The 17,143-nt window shown below is 60.3% G+C and overlaps 4 protein-coding genes across 4 annotated transcripts; 2 read left to right on the top strand and 2 right to left on the bottom strand.

Moving 5' to 3' along the window:
• Positions 1-1,916: 1,916 nt before the first annotated feature.
• Positions 1,917-5,690, bottom strand: BXZ73DRAFT_101498 (uncharacterized protein; the record flags this gene model as incomplete). Its single annotated transcript, XM_048014926.1, has 10 exons — positions 1,917-2,079; positions 2,129-2,855; positions 2,957-3,205; positions 3,258-3,700; positions 3,909-4,003; positions 4,054-4,136; positions 4,204-4,321; positions 4,397-4,456; positions 4,513-4,768; positions 5,647-5,690. 10 exons carry the CDS (start codon positions 5,688-5,690, stop codon positions 1,917-1,919), a joined length of 2,238 nt encoding a protein of 745 aa, XP_047877932.1.
• An 808-nt stretch (positions 5,691-6,498) lies between these two features.
• On the top strand, positions 6,499-10,957 carry BXZ73DRAFT_101497 (heme peroxidase; the record flags this gene model as incomplete). The annotated part of the gene is made up of 22 exons (XM_048014925.1): positions 6,499-6,525; positions 6,585-6,782; positions 6,832-6,894; positions 6,953-7,324; positions 7,377-7,661; positions 7,719-7,840; positions 7,898-7,994; positions 8,051-8,131; positions 8,191-8,614; positions 8,691-8,758; positions 8,839-8,929; positions 8,990-9,019; positions 9,086-9,201; positions 9,266-9,501; positions 9,564-9,768; positions 9,819-9,904; positions 9,957-10,083; positions 10,143-10,287; positions 10,344-10,475; positions 10,532-10,635; positions 10,693-10,806; positions 10,868-10,957. The coding sequence occupies 22 exons, from the start codon at positions 6,499-6,501 to the stop codon at positions 10,955-10,957; spliced, it is 3,213 nt and encodes a 1,070-aa protein (XP_047877931.1).
• Positions 10,958-11,991: 1,034 nt separating this feature from the next.
• Positions 11,992-12,680, top strand: BXZ73DRAFT_77617 (uncharacterized protein; the record flags this gene model as incomplete). The annotated part of the gene is made up of 2 exons (XM_048022701.1): positions 11,992-12,577; positions 12,607-12,680. The coding sequence occupies 2 exons, from the start codon at positions 11,992-11,994 to the stop codon at positions 12,678-12,680; spliced, it is 660 nt and encodes a 219-aa protein (XP_047877930.1).
• Positions 12,681-15,568: 2,888 nt separating this feature from the next.
• Positions 15,569-16,177, bottom strand: BXZ73DRAFT_47029 (uncharacterized protein; the record flags this gene model as incomplete). Its single annotated transcript, XM_048019794.1, has 1 exon — positions 15,569-16,177. One exon carries the CDS (start codon positions 16,175-16,177, stop codon positions 15,569-15,571), a length of 609 nt encoding a protein of 202 aa, XP_047877929.1.
• Between the last annotated feature and the right edge of the window lie 966 nt (positions 16,178-17,143).

Here is a 17,143-nt window from a genome sequence, read left to right as displayed (position 1 = left end):
TAGGTACTGTAGAAATCCCACCCGAATTCATGACCAACTTGCTATAGACAACGATCTCCGGGAGGGAGTGTTCTGATACTCTCAAATCCGGGGCTTTTCCACCGGGACTTTGACGACTTCAACGGTAACCACTCTTCAATGATCGTTGCTTTGGCACCAACATTATTTTCCCATCCCAAGGTAAGTCTTCGACAGCCTCCTCTGCCACGCTGGGTGTAAGCAGGGCGACGACTATGCTTCCCATTGGGAGGACGATTCGGGCACCAGTCTTAGCATGTCCCTCGTCACGGTTTGCATTTTTCTCGCACTGCGACTGCGCCCTCTTCGTCGGACTCCCAAAGCCGGCGCCAGGTGGAGAGGAAATGTCTTTACGATGGTGGGGGCAAAGGCTGGCAAAGGGCGCTCAGTGCCCAACCTGCTGCCGGGCCCCGGCAGCCTACACGACGTCGACAGCGAGGAAGAGTTCCGCACACTGTCTATGGATAGTCATTCTATGGACGACGCAAGCCGACGCACTCGGCAACCCTCGGCTTCATTTTCCCACTCTCGCCTTCGGCACACTCTGTGCCCTCGCGCTTCCCAACCCTCCACCTGCGCCGTCTGATACCGACCGCGCTCTCAGCGTTCTCTCAGGAGCCTGTGGTTCTGTTCGCTCAGAAGGTGGATCGAGTCACTATCCCCGCAGAGAACTGTGACACCCCCATTCCTCGCGTCGTAACTCTTCCCGTGTCTTCATACTTCTCGGGCTTTACGCGATTGAGATGGCGTGGACGTTTATGTCATACGCTTCTGTATAGGGTCTTGTTCTCTGTACGGACGTGTATGTATTTCAGGTATATCGGTATGCGTTCGCTTCGACAATGCGGAACGTTCCTTCCCTTCTCGCAGGACCCCGAGCTCCCTCGCGCACATTACTATCCAACTACACAGCTGTGGGCAACCGCGGCGCCAACCGCTGGTACATACGTACACTCGTGCGGCAACTCCCTCCGGCGGGTGGTACCCCCGACCTCGGGGAGACACCGCCCGCCGCCGCCTCTTCGGGCCCATCCCATCGCCGCACAGGCACGCTCAAGCTCACGTCTCAAGCTCTCACGGCCTCACGCGGGGCAACGATGCAGATCGGCAGGCACCAATTGACTGCAAATCCCAGGCCGTTCAAACCAAGTTGAAACCCCGTCCGTGTCGGCGCTGGGGGCGCTGACATACATGACAAGGTGCTAACTCTCGATGCGCGCGCGCGCGAAATTGCAAATCAAGCCCTGCAGGACACAATGCCATGGGACTAACAAGCCCGCGCTGTGCCTGGGCTGCTCGGGCGCGACCACGGCGGCGTGTCAGGCCTTCGCGAATCGTGCTTGGACTTCTTGGAATGGCCGGGCGCCCGTACCACACAACGCCGTGCTTGGCAAGGCCTTTCCGTTCTGTAAGTACACCGTGACGGAGCGCGCGCGCGTTTTATTGGACGGCAGTCGATGGAACAGCTGGTGCGAAGAAGGTGCGCTTTCGTGTCGACAGCGTGGCGGCCTGGGCGGATGATGTCGAGGAGGTCGGAGCGCCAGCGCCCGAGAACATCGGCCGTGGTGTGCATGGGCGAAACGACGCGGCTTCCCCGTTCGAGCGGACCTGGGATAGGCTCCATCGGCATCCACCGAAGGTCGCGGTCAGCCGGGGTCCCAGCATGCAGTCTTGTGCGCAGAATGCGCGCTCGGGGTGGGCCCGGTGGGTGAATCATTATGATCATTACTGCTATCGGTTTACGGTCAAGAAAGAGTCGTAGTCTAGAACGAATACACAATAAGAATACATCCATCCGAAACGTGAGTCATTAAAGCGATAGCAAGAAAGCTGGAGGCGCGGACAAATGCCGCGCTCCAGTATAATGAGAACGATCAGGTGCTAATGGCGCGACCTGCTCAGTCGACGAAAACCATCTTCACGTCGCCGAAGCTGGCCTTGGGCTTGTAAGGGCCGCCCTTGAGGTTGGCGGCCTCCATGCGATGCTTGACGCTCCTATGAACGTAGGCGTACGGCCGTTCCAGGTCCAGCGGGACTGCACGTCCGCGACCCATGTTGAACCTACATGCCGCTCGTCAGCATTTATGAGTAGGAGGAGCCGAAGACTCACGTCCGGAACTTCTTCCATGTCGCGTTCTTGCGCTGCATGCGCTGCTGCAGCGGCATGATCTCCAGCACCCACCAGAACCACTTGAGCGCGAGCTGGTCGTAGAGCTGGCACATCGCGTCCCGGCGCTCCTCCTCAACTTCGTTCACAACGAGGTCGGTGTCCGCGTCGTCCATGGCTTGCCGCCGTGGAAGCCGCTCGGGGGCCACCGGTGTGTGTTGACGAGCGTGCGCTGCGTCGAGACCGAGACGTGCGCATGTGCCCCGACTCTGACTTCTCCGTGCCGTGACCGTCGCTGGGGGGGCAGGGGTTCGTTTGGCAGTGGTGCAGCGCGTGGTGCGGGGGCGTGTGCGGATGCGATGCGAGACCTGGTGCGACGTCGGGTACGGCGATGGCCCGTGGGCGTTTGCGCGCATCGCGAGCAGCACCCTCTGCTCGAGCTCCTCCACGTGTTCGCGCGGCCTCTCGGGCGGGGTCGCCGGTTCCAGTGCTATACCCGGAGCGGGAATCAATGGGGGCAGCTGGGGTGCGTGCGCAAGGCCAGGGCCGAACTCAAGTGGCATTGTCGCGGTGGGCCACAAGGCGGCAGGATCGAGGCCGATGTCCTTGAGGAGCTCGGCATGGAAGCGGATGCCGGTGTGCGTGCGGAAGCACTCGCGCACCATCCAACGCAGCGGGATGCGCGCGAGCGAGTGGCGCTCGGTGTCAGAGACGGATCCTCCGCCGACGTCTGGAATGGGGGCCCGAAGTGATCAGCACAGGGTCGTCGAGAAGCTAAGAAACGTGGAAAGAAACATGCGAGGGGAATCATGCGAGGAAGGGAAGACCTACCGGCGTGGCATCCCGCGAACCACACCTCCTTCACGTCTGTTTCCCCGGCGAGGAGCGCCGTGCGGTCGAACGTCTCTTCCTCCTCCGTCATCCGCTTCCTCGTCGGCTTGCGCGCGAACGTGCTCACGGCTCTCGCGCTCCCGACCACAACTTGCTGCCCGTCTGTGCTGCGGCCTCCGCCCCTCTCGACACGTCCGCACCGCCTCGCCGCCTTCGCAGCAGCCCCAGCAGCGTCTTCGACGATGGCCGCTACTTCCGCGACCTCCGATGTCCGACGGAGGCTCCTTCTCGATCGACACACCGCTTCTCCTTGTCGCTCTCGACCTCGGCGACGACGGAGGCGCGAACGCCGTCCGGGGACTCCGTTTCAACAGCTTCGCCTTGGCGACGACGGGCGAGCCCGCCTTCTCCTCCTTGTCCCCCTTTCCGAACCCGGTCACGATCTTCAGCGCGTCCGCGATCCGCTTGGGCGACATCGCGCGTCCCTTCTTCCCGCCCTCGCTCGTCGTCCGCGCGTGCGACTGCTTGCGGAGCGCGACGCTCCCGCGCGCGACCGGCCGCGGCATCTCGCCCGGGTGCGTGCCCAGGCGGGCCTCCCACTCCGTCGGGCGGTTCCAGTGGTTCGCCTTGAACTTCGCGCGGCGCTCGTCGAGCGAGAGCGCGTGGCGGAAGGTGCGGATCGCCGTGTTCGACGTCGTGAACGGCAGCCGGTGCGGGATGAGGCCCACGGACGAGACGGTGTCCCTGCCGACATGAGCCCGGTTAGCCCGCGAAGAACGAAACGCTCGTGGAGCGTCACGCCAAAAAAAGCCCGAGGCGCGTCCGCGCCAGGATGGTGCGGACCCCCGGCGGCAGTCTGTCCGATTCGCACCACGGCGAGACCACAGTGGGCCGGACGAAACACTCGGGCGGCGGGGCGGTGGACAACGGGCGAGCGGAAGGACGGACTCACCAAACCCCGATGAACTCGATGGAGACGTCGACGGAGAACGCCTTCTTGAACGCGGTGCTCTGCTGCCAGCCGACCTCGTCCGTGCGCGAGTACATCTGTACGCGAACGGGATTTGCTGGCGGTTGTGGGCCGGGAGGAGGCCGACCTTGTGCAGCATGCCTGCGAGGGCGCGAGCGGTGTACGCGCCGCGGGAGAAACCGAACAGGCAGATCTTGTCGCCGGCTTCGTCTGCGCGTGGACATTGGACGGAGTACGCAAGAGAAAGAGACATGAACGCACAGTTTTGCATCAGAACTCGTAGCCTCCATGACGTGCGACTCGAGGTTCCACGCAATAGCCTCGTCAAGGGTCTTGGCAACAGAGGCCCCGATGGATGTGACCATCTGTAGGTTGGTGTAGGTCCCAATGCCAGTCTGCGGCACGAGGCAGGCACAGGTTACGATCGCGATCGTACAGAGAGGGGATGAATTTATGCACCTGGTAGTAACCATTTGCTCCCGCCGATCATCTCGTTTCAGGAGGCTGAAGAACTTGACAACGTTGGAGTTCTGAGAAACCAAAAGCATGAGTACGGCCGAAGTACACGCATACAAGTGGTACTCACATCGGAATCAAACTGATCCCCTGTTCCATCGAAACAGAGCACGAGCGTTCGAGGAGCAAGGGGATGGTACGGGGGTATGATGTCGTTGTCGCCGCACTCGCTGGAAGAGGAGTGGATGCTAGAGGGAGTACCTGGACGGATATGTGGAGATGGCGTGCGCCGGGACTCCGACGACGCTCGAGGAGACGCCGGGGTGTAGTGGAGGTTGGCGGGGTAGGGCGGGTTTCGCAACGGGGAGGCATGTTGGATCGTAGGGCTGCGAAGGTGCGCAGGAGCCTTGTCGGGTCGTGAAGAGTCGTGAACGCGTGGCAGATGGGGACAAGGACGCGGGGTATCAATATAAGCAGCCTGGAGAGAAGCGCACGCATAAGGGCAAGCGTCATCACGATATGTGAGAAGCTGTGATGCGCCCGAGCCGGAGGAAGCCAAGCGATGCCGGAGCTGTGATCCGTGCTCCAAGCTTGGAGTTGACTGAGTGGACGAGAACGTGCAATGCAGAGGTACAGCGACGAAGAAAGTGGTTGGATGGTGGATAAAGAACCGGAAAAGAGCCGACGAGTGAGGACATCTTATACCGATAGAGGGAAATCCGCATGAAGGGAGCAGAAGCCAAGCCACAGGCTGAGAATACACAAGGAGGACTTGTAGCACGTGTACCGGCGTGTTCGTCCTCCGGGACCACCAACTCCGAGCATAGACGGAAGAGACGAGTCAGATGCACACCACAAGACTCCGCCGAACATCGACTTCTTCATAGGATTAGCACTGCACGTTTGCCACTGCATTCTCGGCACGTTTGAGGGGCACGAGGCTACGAAACCGCCCATCGCTTAGAATAGACATTGAGGTGGAGCAGGGGTGGCCACAGCCGAACGTCGAACAGTAGTTTGAGTGAGACGTTGCCACGAGGGCGATGACGATGGACAGGAGGGTGATCCCAGAGATGGAGCTCTGTCAACAAAGACCAGTTCTTATTTGCACAGGGCAGGGAATTGCACAGTGTTGAAACATGGGCGTGCTTGAGCCAAAGGGTTAAAGCTTAAGATGTGGTCCTATGAGAGAGGTAAGTAATAACGGTGAGGGTCCCAAGTGCCGCAAGTTCGGAGTTCGAAGCCAATCATGTGCTCCATTCACTTTGAGCTCTGCTTGTTCGAGTCGCCGTGGACAGTCGCGGGCATCTTGGCCTGTTGTTCCGTCTGATGCTCGGAGTATACGCAGTCCTTGGAGTCACTACTCATGCAAAGGAGGAGAGATCGAATCGGGTGATGGATGTCCGAATGTGGTCGGACCTGGGAGACGCGGGCGGCGGGATTGGTTCCATGCTTTGATCACATCCCTCGTGCGTCCTGGATCGCGCAGTCTCTCGCTCATGCTCTCTGACCATCCGTCAGTGTGGCAGCCCGCAGGTGGGAATGGATGCGAGCCAAACCGGTGCCAGACCCTGTGCAGCGGTGTGCTGGCATCAATTAGCGTGCGCTACGAAGCCTCGAGGACGCCGGAGCCGGTCCTCGCCCTCGGCGGCATATGAAGACGACGTGGGTGAAGGCAAAGGCGACCCCAAACACCCCGCTCTTCGCCAGGCTGTCTGCGATGCGCCTCCGACTCCGCCGACCTGCGTTCTCGGCCGGGGCCTTCCCAGCGTCCTTCACGGCCGGCTCGTATGCCACCCGCCCGCCCGGGCGCACGCCGAGGACCCGAGAAGCACGCGAGGCCGACAAGCACGCTGGCTGGGCGAGCGGGGGCGGCGATAGCGCCAGGGGTGCGCCTTGCTCAGATCTCGCCTCTGATCTGAATTAACTTTGCTGGGGCGCCGGCCAGGACGCACGCGGAGCTTGCAATCCCCGGCGCACTTCACTCCATCTCGCTCGAGATTCGGCCAGGCCACCGTCCGCTCGCCGCTATATCAGCCACTTGTCTTCCTCCGCCGCCCCACACCTCCCTCCCAGACACACCCACACTCACCTTCTCGAGCACTCTGCACACAACATGGCCCTCGACTTGCAGGACGTCGTGGTGCGCGCTTCCCGCCATCTTCACAGCCCTGCACGCGATCTTGACTGCTTTGCCCACAGACTCTTGCCGATGTCCAGTTTCTTTCCGACCGCCCTCTCCCCGTTGCCCTCGATGGCCGTTACGACGACCAAGTCCGACCTGTCACTGGTGCCACCGCTCCCCAGGATCCTCACTCCGACCTTTACCGCGTCACACACAACATCAGCGATTCGCTCAAGCAAGCCGCCCCGCTTCTCAAAGAGGCGCTCAAACCCGAGGTCGGTGCACGCGCTCGTCTGTGGTCATCTTCTGACCTTGTCCTCACAGACGTACGCCGCGTTCATTGATGGTGCTCTCAACGGGGACAGCCTCGATGACCGCAAGAATCTCGTAAGCGCTCTTCGGTCCTGTGCAGAGTCAGCGATCTGACGTGCATCAACATGTGCAGTTTTGCAATATGCTCTCAATCCTCTGCCACCTACCCCAGGGCACCGATGTTTCCAAGAAATTGAACGATGTGGTCATCACCCAGCTATACACCACAATTCCTCACCCGCCCGTCACATACGTAGGCACAGATTACCCTGCGGGAGCCGAGCAGCCCCCTGCACGTCCCGCTGCGGCCAGTGGTATAGCAGCTACCCCACGGTTGCCATACACATTCCGCAGCGCAGACGGTACCGGCAACAGTCCCGATCTGCCCAACCTCGGCAAGGCGGGTACGCCTTATGCCCGCTCTGTGCAAAACAAGTACCCCGTTCCTCCAGCCTCGCTTCCCTCTCCTGAGGATGTATTTGATTCGTTGCTCAAGGCTCGCAAGGTAGGCTGGTCATTGCAAGCGTCCCGTCTGTCGACTGAACATTGGCATATAGTTCACTCCCCACCCCGGAGGAAACTCTTCCATGACGTTTGCGTTCGCTTCCCTGGTCACGCACCAACTTTTCAGGACCCATCCTAGTGATATGACAAAGAACAACACGACGTCGTACCTTGACCTGTCCGTCCTCTACGGTATCAACCAGACCGAACAGGACAGCGTTCGCGACAAAGCGCAGGGCAAGGGACTGCTGTATCCCGATGCGTTCGCGGAGACCCGATTGGTCTTCATCCCTCCTGCTGCCACGGCGCTTCTCGTTCTCTTCAGCCGTAACCATAACGTGGGCACATCTGCCTTGTTGGACGCGCGGATTTCCCGTTGACGCACTTGCTTTTAGTACATTGCGGACATGCTCCTCCAGCTCAACGAGTGTGGACGCTGGACAAACCCGCCTCCCGAAGATGCGGGCAAGCGTGCTATCCAAGATGAAGAAATCTTCCAGACGGCGCGTCTTGTCAAGTAAGCACTAGAAAAGACGGCTGTTGCACTTCGAACGCTAATGCATCCTATCACAAGCTGCGGGAACTTCATGGCGATGATCTTCGGCGACTATGTGGCCGGATTCCTCGGTCTCGGACGGGACGGTTGTAGTTGGAGCATGAACCCGTTCGACGTGAGCTTATTTCAACTCGAGGATCGCTACGCGCACTAAGCATGACGCAATTGCAGCCAATCACCGACTCGAACGGCTTGCCTGTTGGCCGTGGAGAAGGAAACCAGTGCTCCGTCGAGTTCAACGTCTTGTATCGCGTATGTCCTTCCAAATTTGAATTGACATCCTGGGCTGACCTGTGTCTTCCGCGCCACAGTGGCATCCGACCATCGCGGAGAAAGACATCAAGTGGACGGAAGACATCTTCACCAATGCCTTCAAAGGCTCCGGCAAGCAGATCGCAGATCTCACGCTCGAGGACTTCATATCCGGTGTTTTCACCACGTTCATGACCGTCGAAACCGACCCACGTAAGCGCACGTTCGCGAACCTCACCCGCGGCCCCGACGGCCGTTTCGACGACGACGCGCTCGCAGGCGTCCTACACGATGCGACGGACAAGATGGCGGGTTCGTACGGCGCGCGCGGCTCGCCGCCCGTGCTGCGCCTCGTCGAGGTGCTCGGGATGACGCAGGCGCGCAAGTGGGGCGTCTGCACGATGAACGAGTTCCGTGAGTTCTTGAAGCTGAAACGGTTCGAGAGTTTCGAAGAGTGGAACTCGGACCCGGAGATCGCGGTGCGTGCGCCCGCTTGATTTGCGCCGCCCACGGAGGCAAGATGTGCTGATGTGGCGGCGGTCTTCGCGGGCATTTGCAGAACACTGCGCGTCAACTGTATGGCACATCGACAACCTGGAGCTCTACCCCGGGTTGCAGGCCGAGGTGGTACACCGGGCATGCGTTCTGCTCGCGCCTCAGCTGTCAGACCCCATTACTCACTGTGCCGCGACACCCGGGATTTGTAGCAAATCATGCCCCTTGGTCCTGCCCAGGGTCTTTGCGCCGGTTACACGATGACCCGCGCCATCCTGAGCGACGCCATCGCGCTTGTTCGCGGTGAGCGTGCTATTGCCGTGCTCCGGACGCGCGCGCGCTGAACGCTGCCTTTCCATTCAGGTGACCGCTTCTACACCACGGACTACACCCGTACGTCTTCTCGTGGCGACCAGGAGGATTGGTCCCGTGCGCTGACATTTGACATCTGTCTGGCAGCGTACAACCTCACTGCGTGGGGCTTCCAAGACTGCGCGCGCGACCCCAATAACGGCGCGTTCGGTGCCGCGGTCCCACGGCTGCTTTTCCGTCACCTCCCTCGGCACTACCCGGCAGTGAGACTCCCGCTTCCACGCGCTGGCTCTTGGTTAGGATCTGATCCATTGAATCTCTTTGCAGAACAGCGTTTACGGCCTCTTCCCGTTCTTCACCCCGGAAGTGACGAAGAAGAACCTGACGAAGCTTAAAGTTCTGCCATCTTACGACGTCGCGCGCCCAGTCGCGCTCCCGCCCGCAAAGATCGTGAACACCCTCACGGACATCGCGGCGACTCTACACGACCGGAAGAAGTACGCCACGTACGAGAGCGGCGTGTTCAAGACGACTGCGTGCGAGTTCTCCGTGGTCGCGAACGTGTGCGTATTTGCCCCTATTTCTACTCATACCCCGGACGCTGACGTTGTCTGCGCGCGCGCAGCCCCGAAGCCCGCCAGAAGGCGCTGACGCAGGGGCTGTTCCCGAATTCGGACGCGGTCGCGGCACACGCCAGTTGGTTCGGGAGCAAGGTGCAGGAGCTTGTCAAGGCGCACTCGTACGTGCTCGACGGCGTCCCGGGCAAGCGGCTCGACGTAATCGGGAACGTCGTCAACCTCGCGCCGGTCCACTGGGTGTCGGAGTACATCGTGCGTCGTCTCCCTTTCTGATGACGGCAGGGTCTGAATCCGTTCTGTAGCTTGGCATCTCTCTCAAGACGGCGCAGCGGCCCGACGGCCTGCTCACGCCGCAGGAGGTCACCGACGCGATTGACTTGGTCTTCAAGTTCGTCCTCGACAGAGCATGTACACTGGATGCTCGTGCTGACCTCTCCTAGTGCGGTCTATCTCAACGTCACGCCCGAGAACAGCTGGTCTACGAGCAGGCGCGCGTCCCACCTTGCTCAGGTCCTGACCCAGTTCATCGAGAAGAGCCTGGACGACGCCGCTCCGCACCTCGGCATTGTGCGCCAATCTCTTTTATCAGGCTTCGTGAATGCGGGAGGCTGACTATGTGCGCACAGGCCACGATCACGAACTTCTTCTTCCCGTCGCACGAGCCGTCGCACGACTTCCTGAAGCTCATCGCGACCTCGAAGGCGTCTCACAAGGAGATCGTCTCTGACATCCTCGGTTTCGCGGTCTCGTCTGCCAAGGGTCTTGCTAAGAGTGTGTACATCGTATTTTCATTCGCGTGCGCAGTGACTCATACACACTGTATCTAGCCGTGGCACGGATTGTCGACTTCTACCTCGACGACGCGCACTCCAAGGAGCGCGCCGAGGTCATCAAGCTTGCGAACGCAAAGGACGCCGCGAGCCGCGGGCGCCTGCGCGGTTACGTTCGGGAAGCCCAGCGTGCGTCCACCGTTCGCTCTCACCGAGGCATCTTCACTGATACCGTCCCTCAACAGGTCTCGCGCCCCAGTTCGCGGCCGTGCTTCGGGAGCAAGCTGACGCTCCGGCGAAGCAGCCGAAGCAGATGTACGTCCTCGATATGGCGACTGCCCTCGTCAACGTGAGATCATGTTTTCCACCTGCGCTGGAGTAGCTCTCTGACCAGAGCGTCGTACAGCCGAAGGACTTCCCCGAGCCTCTGACCGTCAACCCCTCACGCCCCGCGGCGTCGTACACGACCATGCAAGAGGCGAGCTACTACGCTTGCCTGGGCACCGCTGCCGGCGAGGAGGTACGTCCCCCCCCCCCCTCTTCTCCACACCGTCCCGTCGAGTGCTCACAGCGATGGACAGTTCGTGCTCGAGATGGTCAAGGCCGTCTTCCAGATCCCCAACATGCAGCGCTCCCCGGGAAGATGGGCCAGATCAACCGCATCACGATGAAAAGTTCGGGTGAAGTACGACATGTACACGGACGAGGTTGGCGTGCCCGGTACTGGCCCACGTCGCTGTCGGTCAAGGTGAGCGAGTCTCTGAGTGCGCTTCGTGTGCGACGGTCCATCTCACACTGTCGTGTGTCAGTACGGCGCGTGAGGCGGCGCGTGTTTCTGCTCAAGAGTCAAGCGGCGCGCATGTGTACTGTTGGATTATCTGTGTAGCTTTAGACCCCTGTTTGTATGTACGTGACAACAACCCTTTCACATCGGACCAGTATCATGAGAGATTTCTTATCGGAGGAATCGACGAGCGGATGATGTATCATCCCTCCCAGATGTTGGCAACTCTCAAACAGTCGACTCCTCTACAATTCAGCTGAGTAGTACTCTGTAGGCGTCGATCTGCGTCGATTCTCGATGTGGGAGGTTGGTGGCGACTCGCGGGACACTACTCGACTCGATACGCTCCCCAAAATATGGAATCCAAAGTTCTGAAGTCGCAGTCGCAGAAGTGGGAGATGCGGAGATTCTGACTTGTCGGGATTTGTCGCCTCCCGCTAGGGCCGATGCATTGGCAGACGGAGCCGGCCCGACCCGTGACACACGGTTACCCGGCTCGATCGCAACCAACCTGGATGTTCGATAGATACGACGAGGTAACCGCACCTCGCTCCGAAGCATCGCCTCTTGTATCGCACCATGAAATAGTTCCAATGTTCAAAACAGAACAACAGAATCCCCTTGACAGCAATGACTAGTGCCCTGGTCAACTGCGGTGGAAACAAGGTAGAAAGCCTGTTTGCAACACGATAAAATGAGGTGAGACCGTGATACCTACATTCATTACTCCTGCCAATCTTATGGCACACAGCAGATGCACTGCACGGCGTCGATCCTATCATGCTGCAAAGTGCGCACATCGTCTCGTCAAGGATCTGTCACCCGGCAATCTCGGCACTCAACCCTGGGCAGCCAGTACTTATACTTAAGGGTGTCGACGTTCGTCTCTTTGCGTTGTCAGGGATCCTGCTACCTTCCATGATGACACCATGGGAATTCCGTGTCTCCGCATATACTCTTCTCGCCTCCTTCTTCCTCCGTGTTTCTAGTCGACAAGTCAACGTTACTATCGACGACGAGTTCGGAGACGACATCACCGGAGCAAAACCAGTATATAGCCCCGACACGGGCTTGTGGACCCAAGGATCCACGTGCACCGGATGCGGTGTCAGATCCATCGCATATCCACAGGGAGAAGTCCAGGCAAGCCAGGCATTCCACGGGACATGGCATGACGCTACCTACTTATCGGGATACGGATCACCGTGCGCGGTCACGCTGACGTTCAACGGTACCGCGGTCGTCGTCTTCAACCTCATCGCCAACGCCGGCGTCGAGCAGACGAACACGAACACCAGCGTCGACTTCTTCCTCGACGGCGCGCTCGCAGGCTCGTACTTGCACGAACCGGACTCTGAGGGGCCTTCAGTTCTGTACAACGTTCCCGTCTTCTCCAAGTCTGGACTCCCCCACCAGCCACACACACTCGTCATGCAGGCGGACACGACGACGTTTTCACTCATACTCTTCGATCATGCCATCTACACAGTCGACGACGGCTCAGACGGTCCCGTGAATAAACCCCCCTCTATGAAGTCAATGACGACCACGTCGACCACGTCGAATGGCCCAAATGGCACCCTAACGAGCTCGACGAATATTTCAAGTAGGATCAAACTCCCGGATCACACCAGCACAGTCTCCGAGTCCGTTCTCAGCACAACCGCAGACAGGACTAGTACGTCCATCATCACATCTCCCATTCCCATGATATCGCCTTCCGTCTCGTCGTTTCAAAAAACACCTTCCACCACCTCGCCATCACCCTCACCCTCCTCCGGGCCGGTCGGGAAAGTGTCTTTTCCCAAGGCTCAGATCGCAGGCATCGTGGCCGGCGGCACCATTGGCGCTCTTCTCGTGGGGTACCTTCTGAGTGTTTTGCTGCGCTCCAGGAGGAAGACTCCGCCCCCCATCGCAACCTCCCTTTCGAACGACAGTCCATCACTAGCTGTGCGCCGACTCGAGCCCATGACGGCCGCTGGTGGCTGCGCTCACTCGGTACGATGAGTGCCACTGCCTCTGCCACCGTCGGAGTGCCTTCCGAAGCGCTCCAAACTCCTGAACCTGTCGAGGCGTCGCAAGGGCCGCGACGTGGCATATCCAAACTTGCCTTCCAAGATCGCGGGCGCGACGGAGAAGCAGAAGATATCAGGACAGCGGAGTCCCAGCGGGCCACGGCAGGCGGCGAGCATGCATCAACGGCGCGAGCACAACAGGGCAACACGATGTCGCCCTTGGTGCGGCTAGCACTGCAACCACGAAGGATGGAAGACGACGACGAGAGCTTGCCTCCGTACAGCCGGACTTAAGCGCGGCCCAGGGCATCATGATGTATGTATACTCGACGCTCTTTTGCTCGTCTGGTTTCTAATGCCGCTTTCCTCAGTCTTCTGCATTTGACGTTCCACCGCACGGACGCCATCTGAGGCGCAGTGCATTGCCATACACGGAGCGGAGAAGGAAGGCCAATGGAGCTTTATTTGAGACACTGAGATGAAAAAATCTTTGACAACCTCCCCATCACAGATAAATGCCTCTCATTCGACACCCTTCAGAATGTTGGTCAAACTCCGATGATAGTGTCTCGAAAATCTTGTAGGCCTCGCTCTGGCAGGCGTGGTACAACGAGCGGCTCCTGTATTTAGCGTGACGGTGCGGACGAGACCATACATGATGCAGATGCATAATATGAAAAAAAAAACCGGTATCGAGGGACAAGGGACGTGGCTTATAGCCGCGCGGGGATCAGTCCCGCGATCGCGCCGCTGCTGCATCCTCCTCGACCTTCTTCTCCTGCCTATGCACCACCGGTGGGTTGTACTCCTCCACCGCCGCGACGGCCACATCACCCTTCTCCTCCACCCGCCGCTCCTTCAAGTCTTGCTCCTCCGTAGCTGCGACCGGTGCAGCGTTATTCTCCTCCAGACTCTGTTCCGGCCGGTCATGCTCCTCGGCCGCTCCTACACCCTCCTTATGCCTCTGCTCCGCCGGCGGGTTGTGTTCCTCCACCGCCGCCACGGCTGCGGAGCCCTTCCCCTCCACCCTCTGCTCCGGCCGGTCATGCTCCTCCACCGCTCCAACCTCCTCCTCCTGCCTCTGTTCCGCCGGCGGGTTATGCTCCTTCACCGCTGCCGCGACTGCGGCGCCGTTCTCCCTCTGCTCCAGGAGGCCTTGATCCACCGCCGCCGCGGCAACCTTCTCATCCGGCCTCTGCTCCTCCGTCGCTCCAACCTCCTCATGACTCTGCTCCGCCGGCGGATTGTGCCCCTCCTCCGCCGTCGCAGCTACGGCGCCGTTCTCCTCCACACTCTGCTCAAGCGGGTCTTGGTCTTTCACCGCCGCGGCTACCTTCTTCTTCGGCCTCTGCTCCAGCAGATCTTGGTCCTCCTCCCCCGCCGCATTTCCCTCCGGCCTCTCCTCCTCCCCCGCCACTCCAACCACGTCGCCCTTCTTCTCCAGCCTCTCCGCCGGCGAGTCGTGTTGTCCCACAGCGGCGACCGCGGCGGCGACTTTTTCCTCTACCTCCGCGACGTGCTGCTGCATGAGCGCCATCTGCTGCACAAGACCGCTGACGTCTCCGCGTGCCGCGTCGTGCTCGAAGCCACCGAGCGCTGTCGCGAGAGCGGCGGCGGGAGCGGCGCGTGCTCCAAGTGTGTGCCCGAGTACACGCTGGGGGTGCCCACGCTCGCGAGCTCCGGGGCACCACCGGGGTTGCTGTGGTGGTGGTGGTCGTCGTCGTTGTGGTCGTTGTCAACGTCGTCGTAGTCGTCGTAGGTGCCCCGGTTATTAGCTGCTCGGGGAACGACGCCGTGGTCGAGTCCGTCATCGCCGCCGCCGCGACGGCGATGTTCGGGATCCCGAAGTAGTCAAAGATCTTGAGGTCCGTGCCCGAGCCCGTGGGCGACGCGGTCGAGTAGATCGAGCGGAAGTCGAGCCGGGACGCCGCGGGCGAGAGCGGCCCGAGCGGGGAACCGTAGTACCGCTGCGTGGGCGACGCGGGCGCGGACGCGATCGCGTACGCGTCGTGCGCGCCGACGAGCCGCCGCAGGGAGCGGTCCGCGTGGCGGTGGTGCGCACCGTACGAGGGCGCGGGGCTCGCCCGCGCGCTCACGCTGACCTTGGTCGCGCTCGCGGCGGCGCTCGAGCACGCGGTGCGCTGGGTGTGGAGGGAGAGCGCACTGCGGTGCGCCTCGGGGTTCGTCATCGCTCTGGACGGCGTGCGCGAGGGGTGGCGGGAGGGGTATGCCTCGGGGAGGATGGGGACGGCGTTGCCAGACGCGCGCTCGCGCATCTCAGCGGCGGCGGCCATGGCGCGTGCGTCGGCGGCGCGACGGCGGAGGCGGAGGCAAGTAAAAAGGAGCGCGAGGAGCGCGAGGAGGAGCGCTCCCCCTACCGCGGCGCCGACGATGGCTACGAGGGGGACGCCGTTGTGGCTCCCGCTAGAGGCGGCGTCTGCGACGAGAGGGGAGGAAGTCGACTGTCGACAGAACGGAGCGCGTCAGCGCAGGTGAGGGCTGACCCGCGGGAGAGTACTCGCATTGGGCAACGCGGACGCGTTTTGTGTGGTGTAGATGGCATAATCGAAGAAGCAGAGCGGGCCGATGTTGGTCATGACGAGAGAGTGGTTTGCGTAGGGCAGACTGGCGGTGGAGTACACGAGTGCGTTGTATGTGATGTTGGAGTTGAGGTTGGTCTGGGCATGAACGAAACTCGTGGATGCGGTAGAACGGACGCCATCGAGAGCGAATGTCAGGTTGGTGGTCGTACTAAAGTTGGGAGAGTTGGCGATGGAGTTGACGAGTACGTTGTAAACGTAGATCGCCGTCCCGGTGAAGTTGAGCGTGAGAGTGACATTCTGAGAGAGTGCCAAGTGATAGGTCCCATTGAAGAGCTGTTTGGGGTCGAGATCGAACGAAGTGGGAAGACAGTTGGTACAAATGGGACCCCCTATAGACCACTGGAAGCCAGGAGCGTATTGAGGCCGAAAGCCTGTTGATGAATCGCCAAAAGTGTCGTCGATGGTATGATTCACTGCGGTAGCAGTCGGAGGTGATGCCGCAAGGAGCAGAGCAAAGAGGATAGCACCGAAGGACAATGGCGGCAGCATGTGGGAGAGGGGAGCAGGCTAACGACCCTGTAGGACACCCGCATTTTGAACGCACTTCCGCGCTAAGGGCAAACATTTCGGAACGTCCTCTCGTCTTCGTGATAAGGCCATGGATCGGCCGTCCTGCAATCGATCCTACACTCTGCATTGCCGTGAGGCCTGGAAATGAGACATGCGAAACGTTTATCGGTTCTCCACTCTCGCATGTGGGGACCAAAATCCCTGTTGGCCGAGTATGGTCAGTCAGTCAGTTCTTTCGCGAAAGTTCGACCGAAGGGCGGTGTTACCTCGCCTTCTACCCTCTGCTGGATGCGCCAATTCACAGATTTCCCGTGCATTCTGTTGTATTCTGCAGATGGAGAGCCGCATAGGAGTCGCCCTGAGATCGAATGCAGCAACGCTACTTTTGCGAGGTAGTTTGCAAACCGGGTTGCGGCGCCGGTAAGGCTCCGGGGTAGTCTCAGGAGTCGAGCACAGCTCACACTCGAGTTTGCATTGAGTCCCATTTTGTTACTATGTAGCTACTCATTTCGATGGCGCCTTATGCGCTTGTGAACCCTGGCAAAGCTGAGATCAGACACCCAGTCACCACCGAAATTTAGGAGCCAAACCCACATACCTAGTCCATATACCCGAGCAGTCATTGCTACATAGGCCTGGGAGTGGTTTTTCTGCTTACGAATGCACGCCGAGCAGCAGGGCGGACTTCGCACATCGGAACGCCAATGTGGGGTTGCCAGGGGCCGCGTCAGCGTCGTGCGGATACGGGCGCCTCTGGTGCTCCCACGCATAGTCTGAGATCAAATATGCCACGCGTCGCACTGTCGTCTTTTAAGCAGCCTCCAGGCCGTGGCGTTTCCCGAGGACTCTCAGATGGCTCCAGTCCGTAACAACCAAGCGGCCGACAAAGACTCCTCGGCCGCCTCCTCGTCCGTCGCCGCCGCTGCCACCGACAAGCAGCGTCGC

This window comes from Epithele typhae (genome assembly GCF_022376455.1).
Source record: "Epithele typhae strain CBS 203.58 chromosome Unknown BXZ73scaffold_24, whole genome shotgun sequence".
In the NCBI taxonomy this organism is placed as follows: domain Eukaryota; kingdom Fungi; phylum Basidiomycota; class Agaricomycetes; order Polyporales; family Epitheliaceae; genus Epithele; species Epithele typhae.
This window is presented reverse-complemented; position numbering and strand designations above follow the sequence as displayed.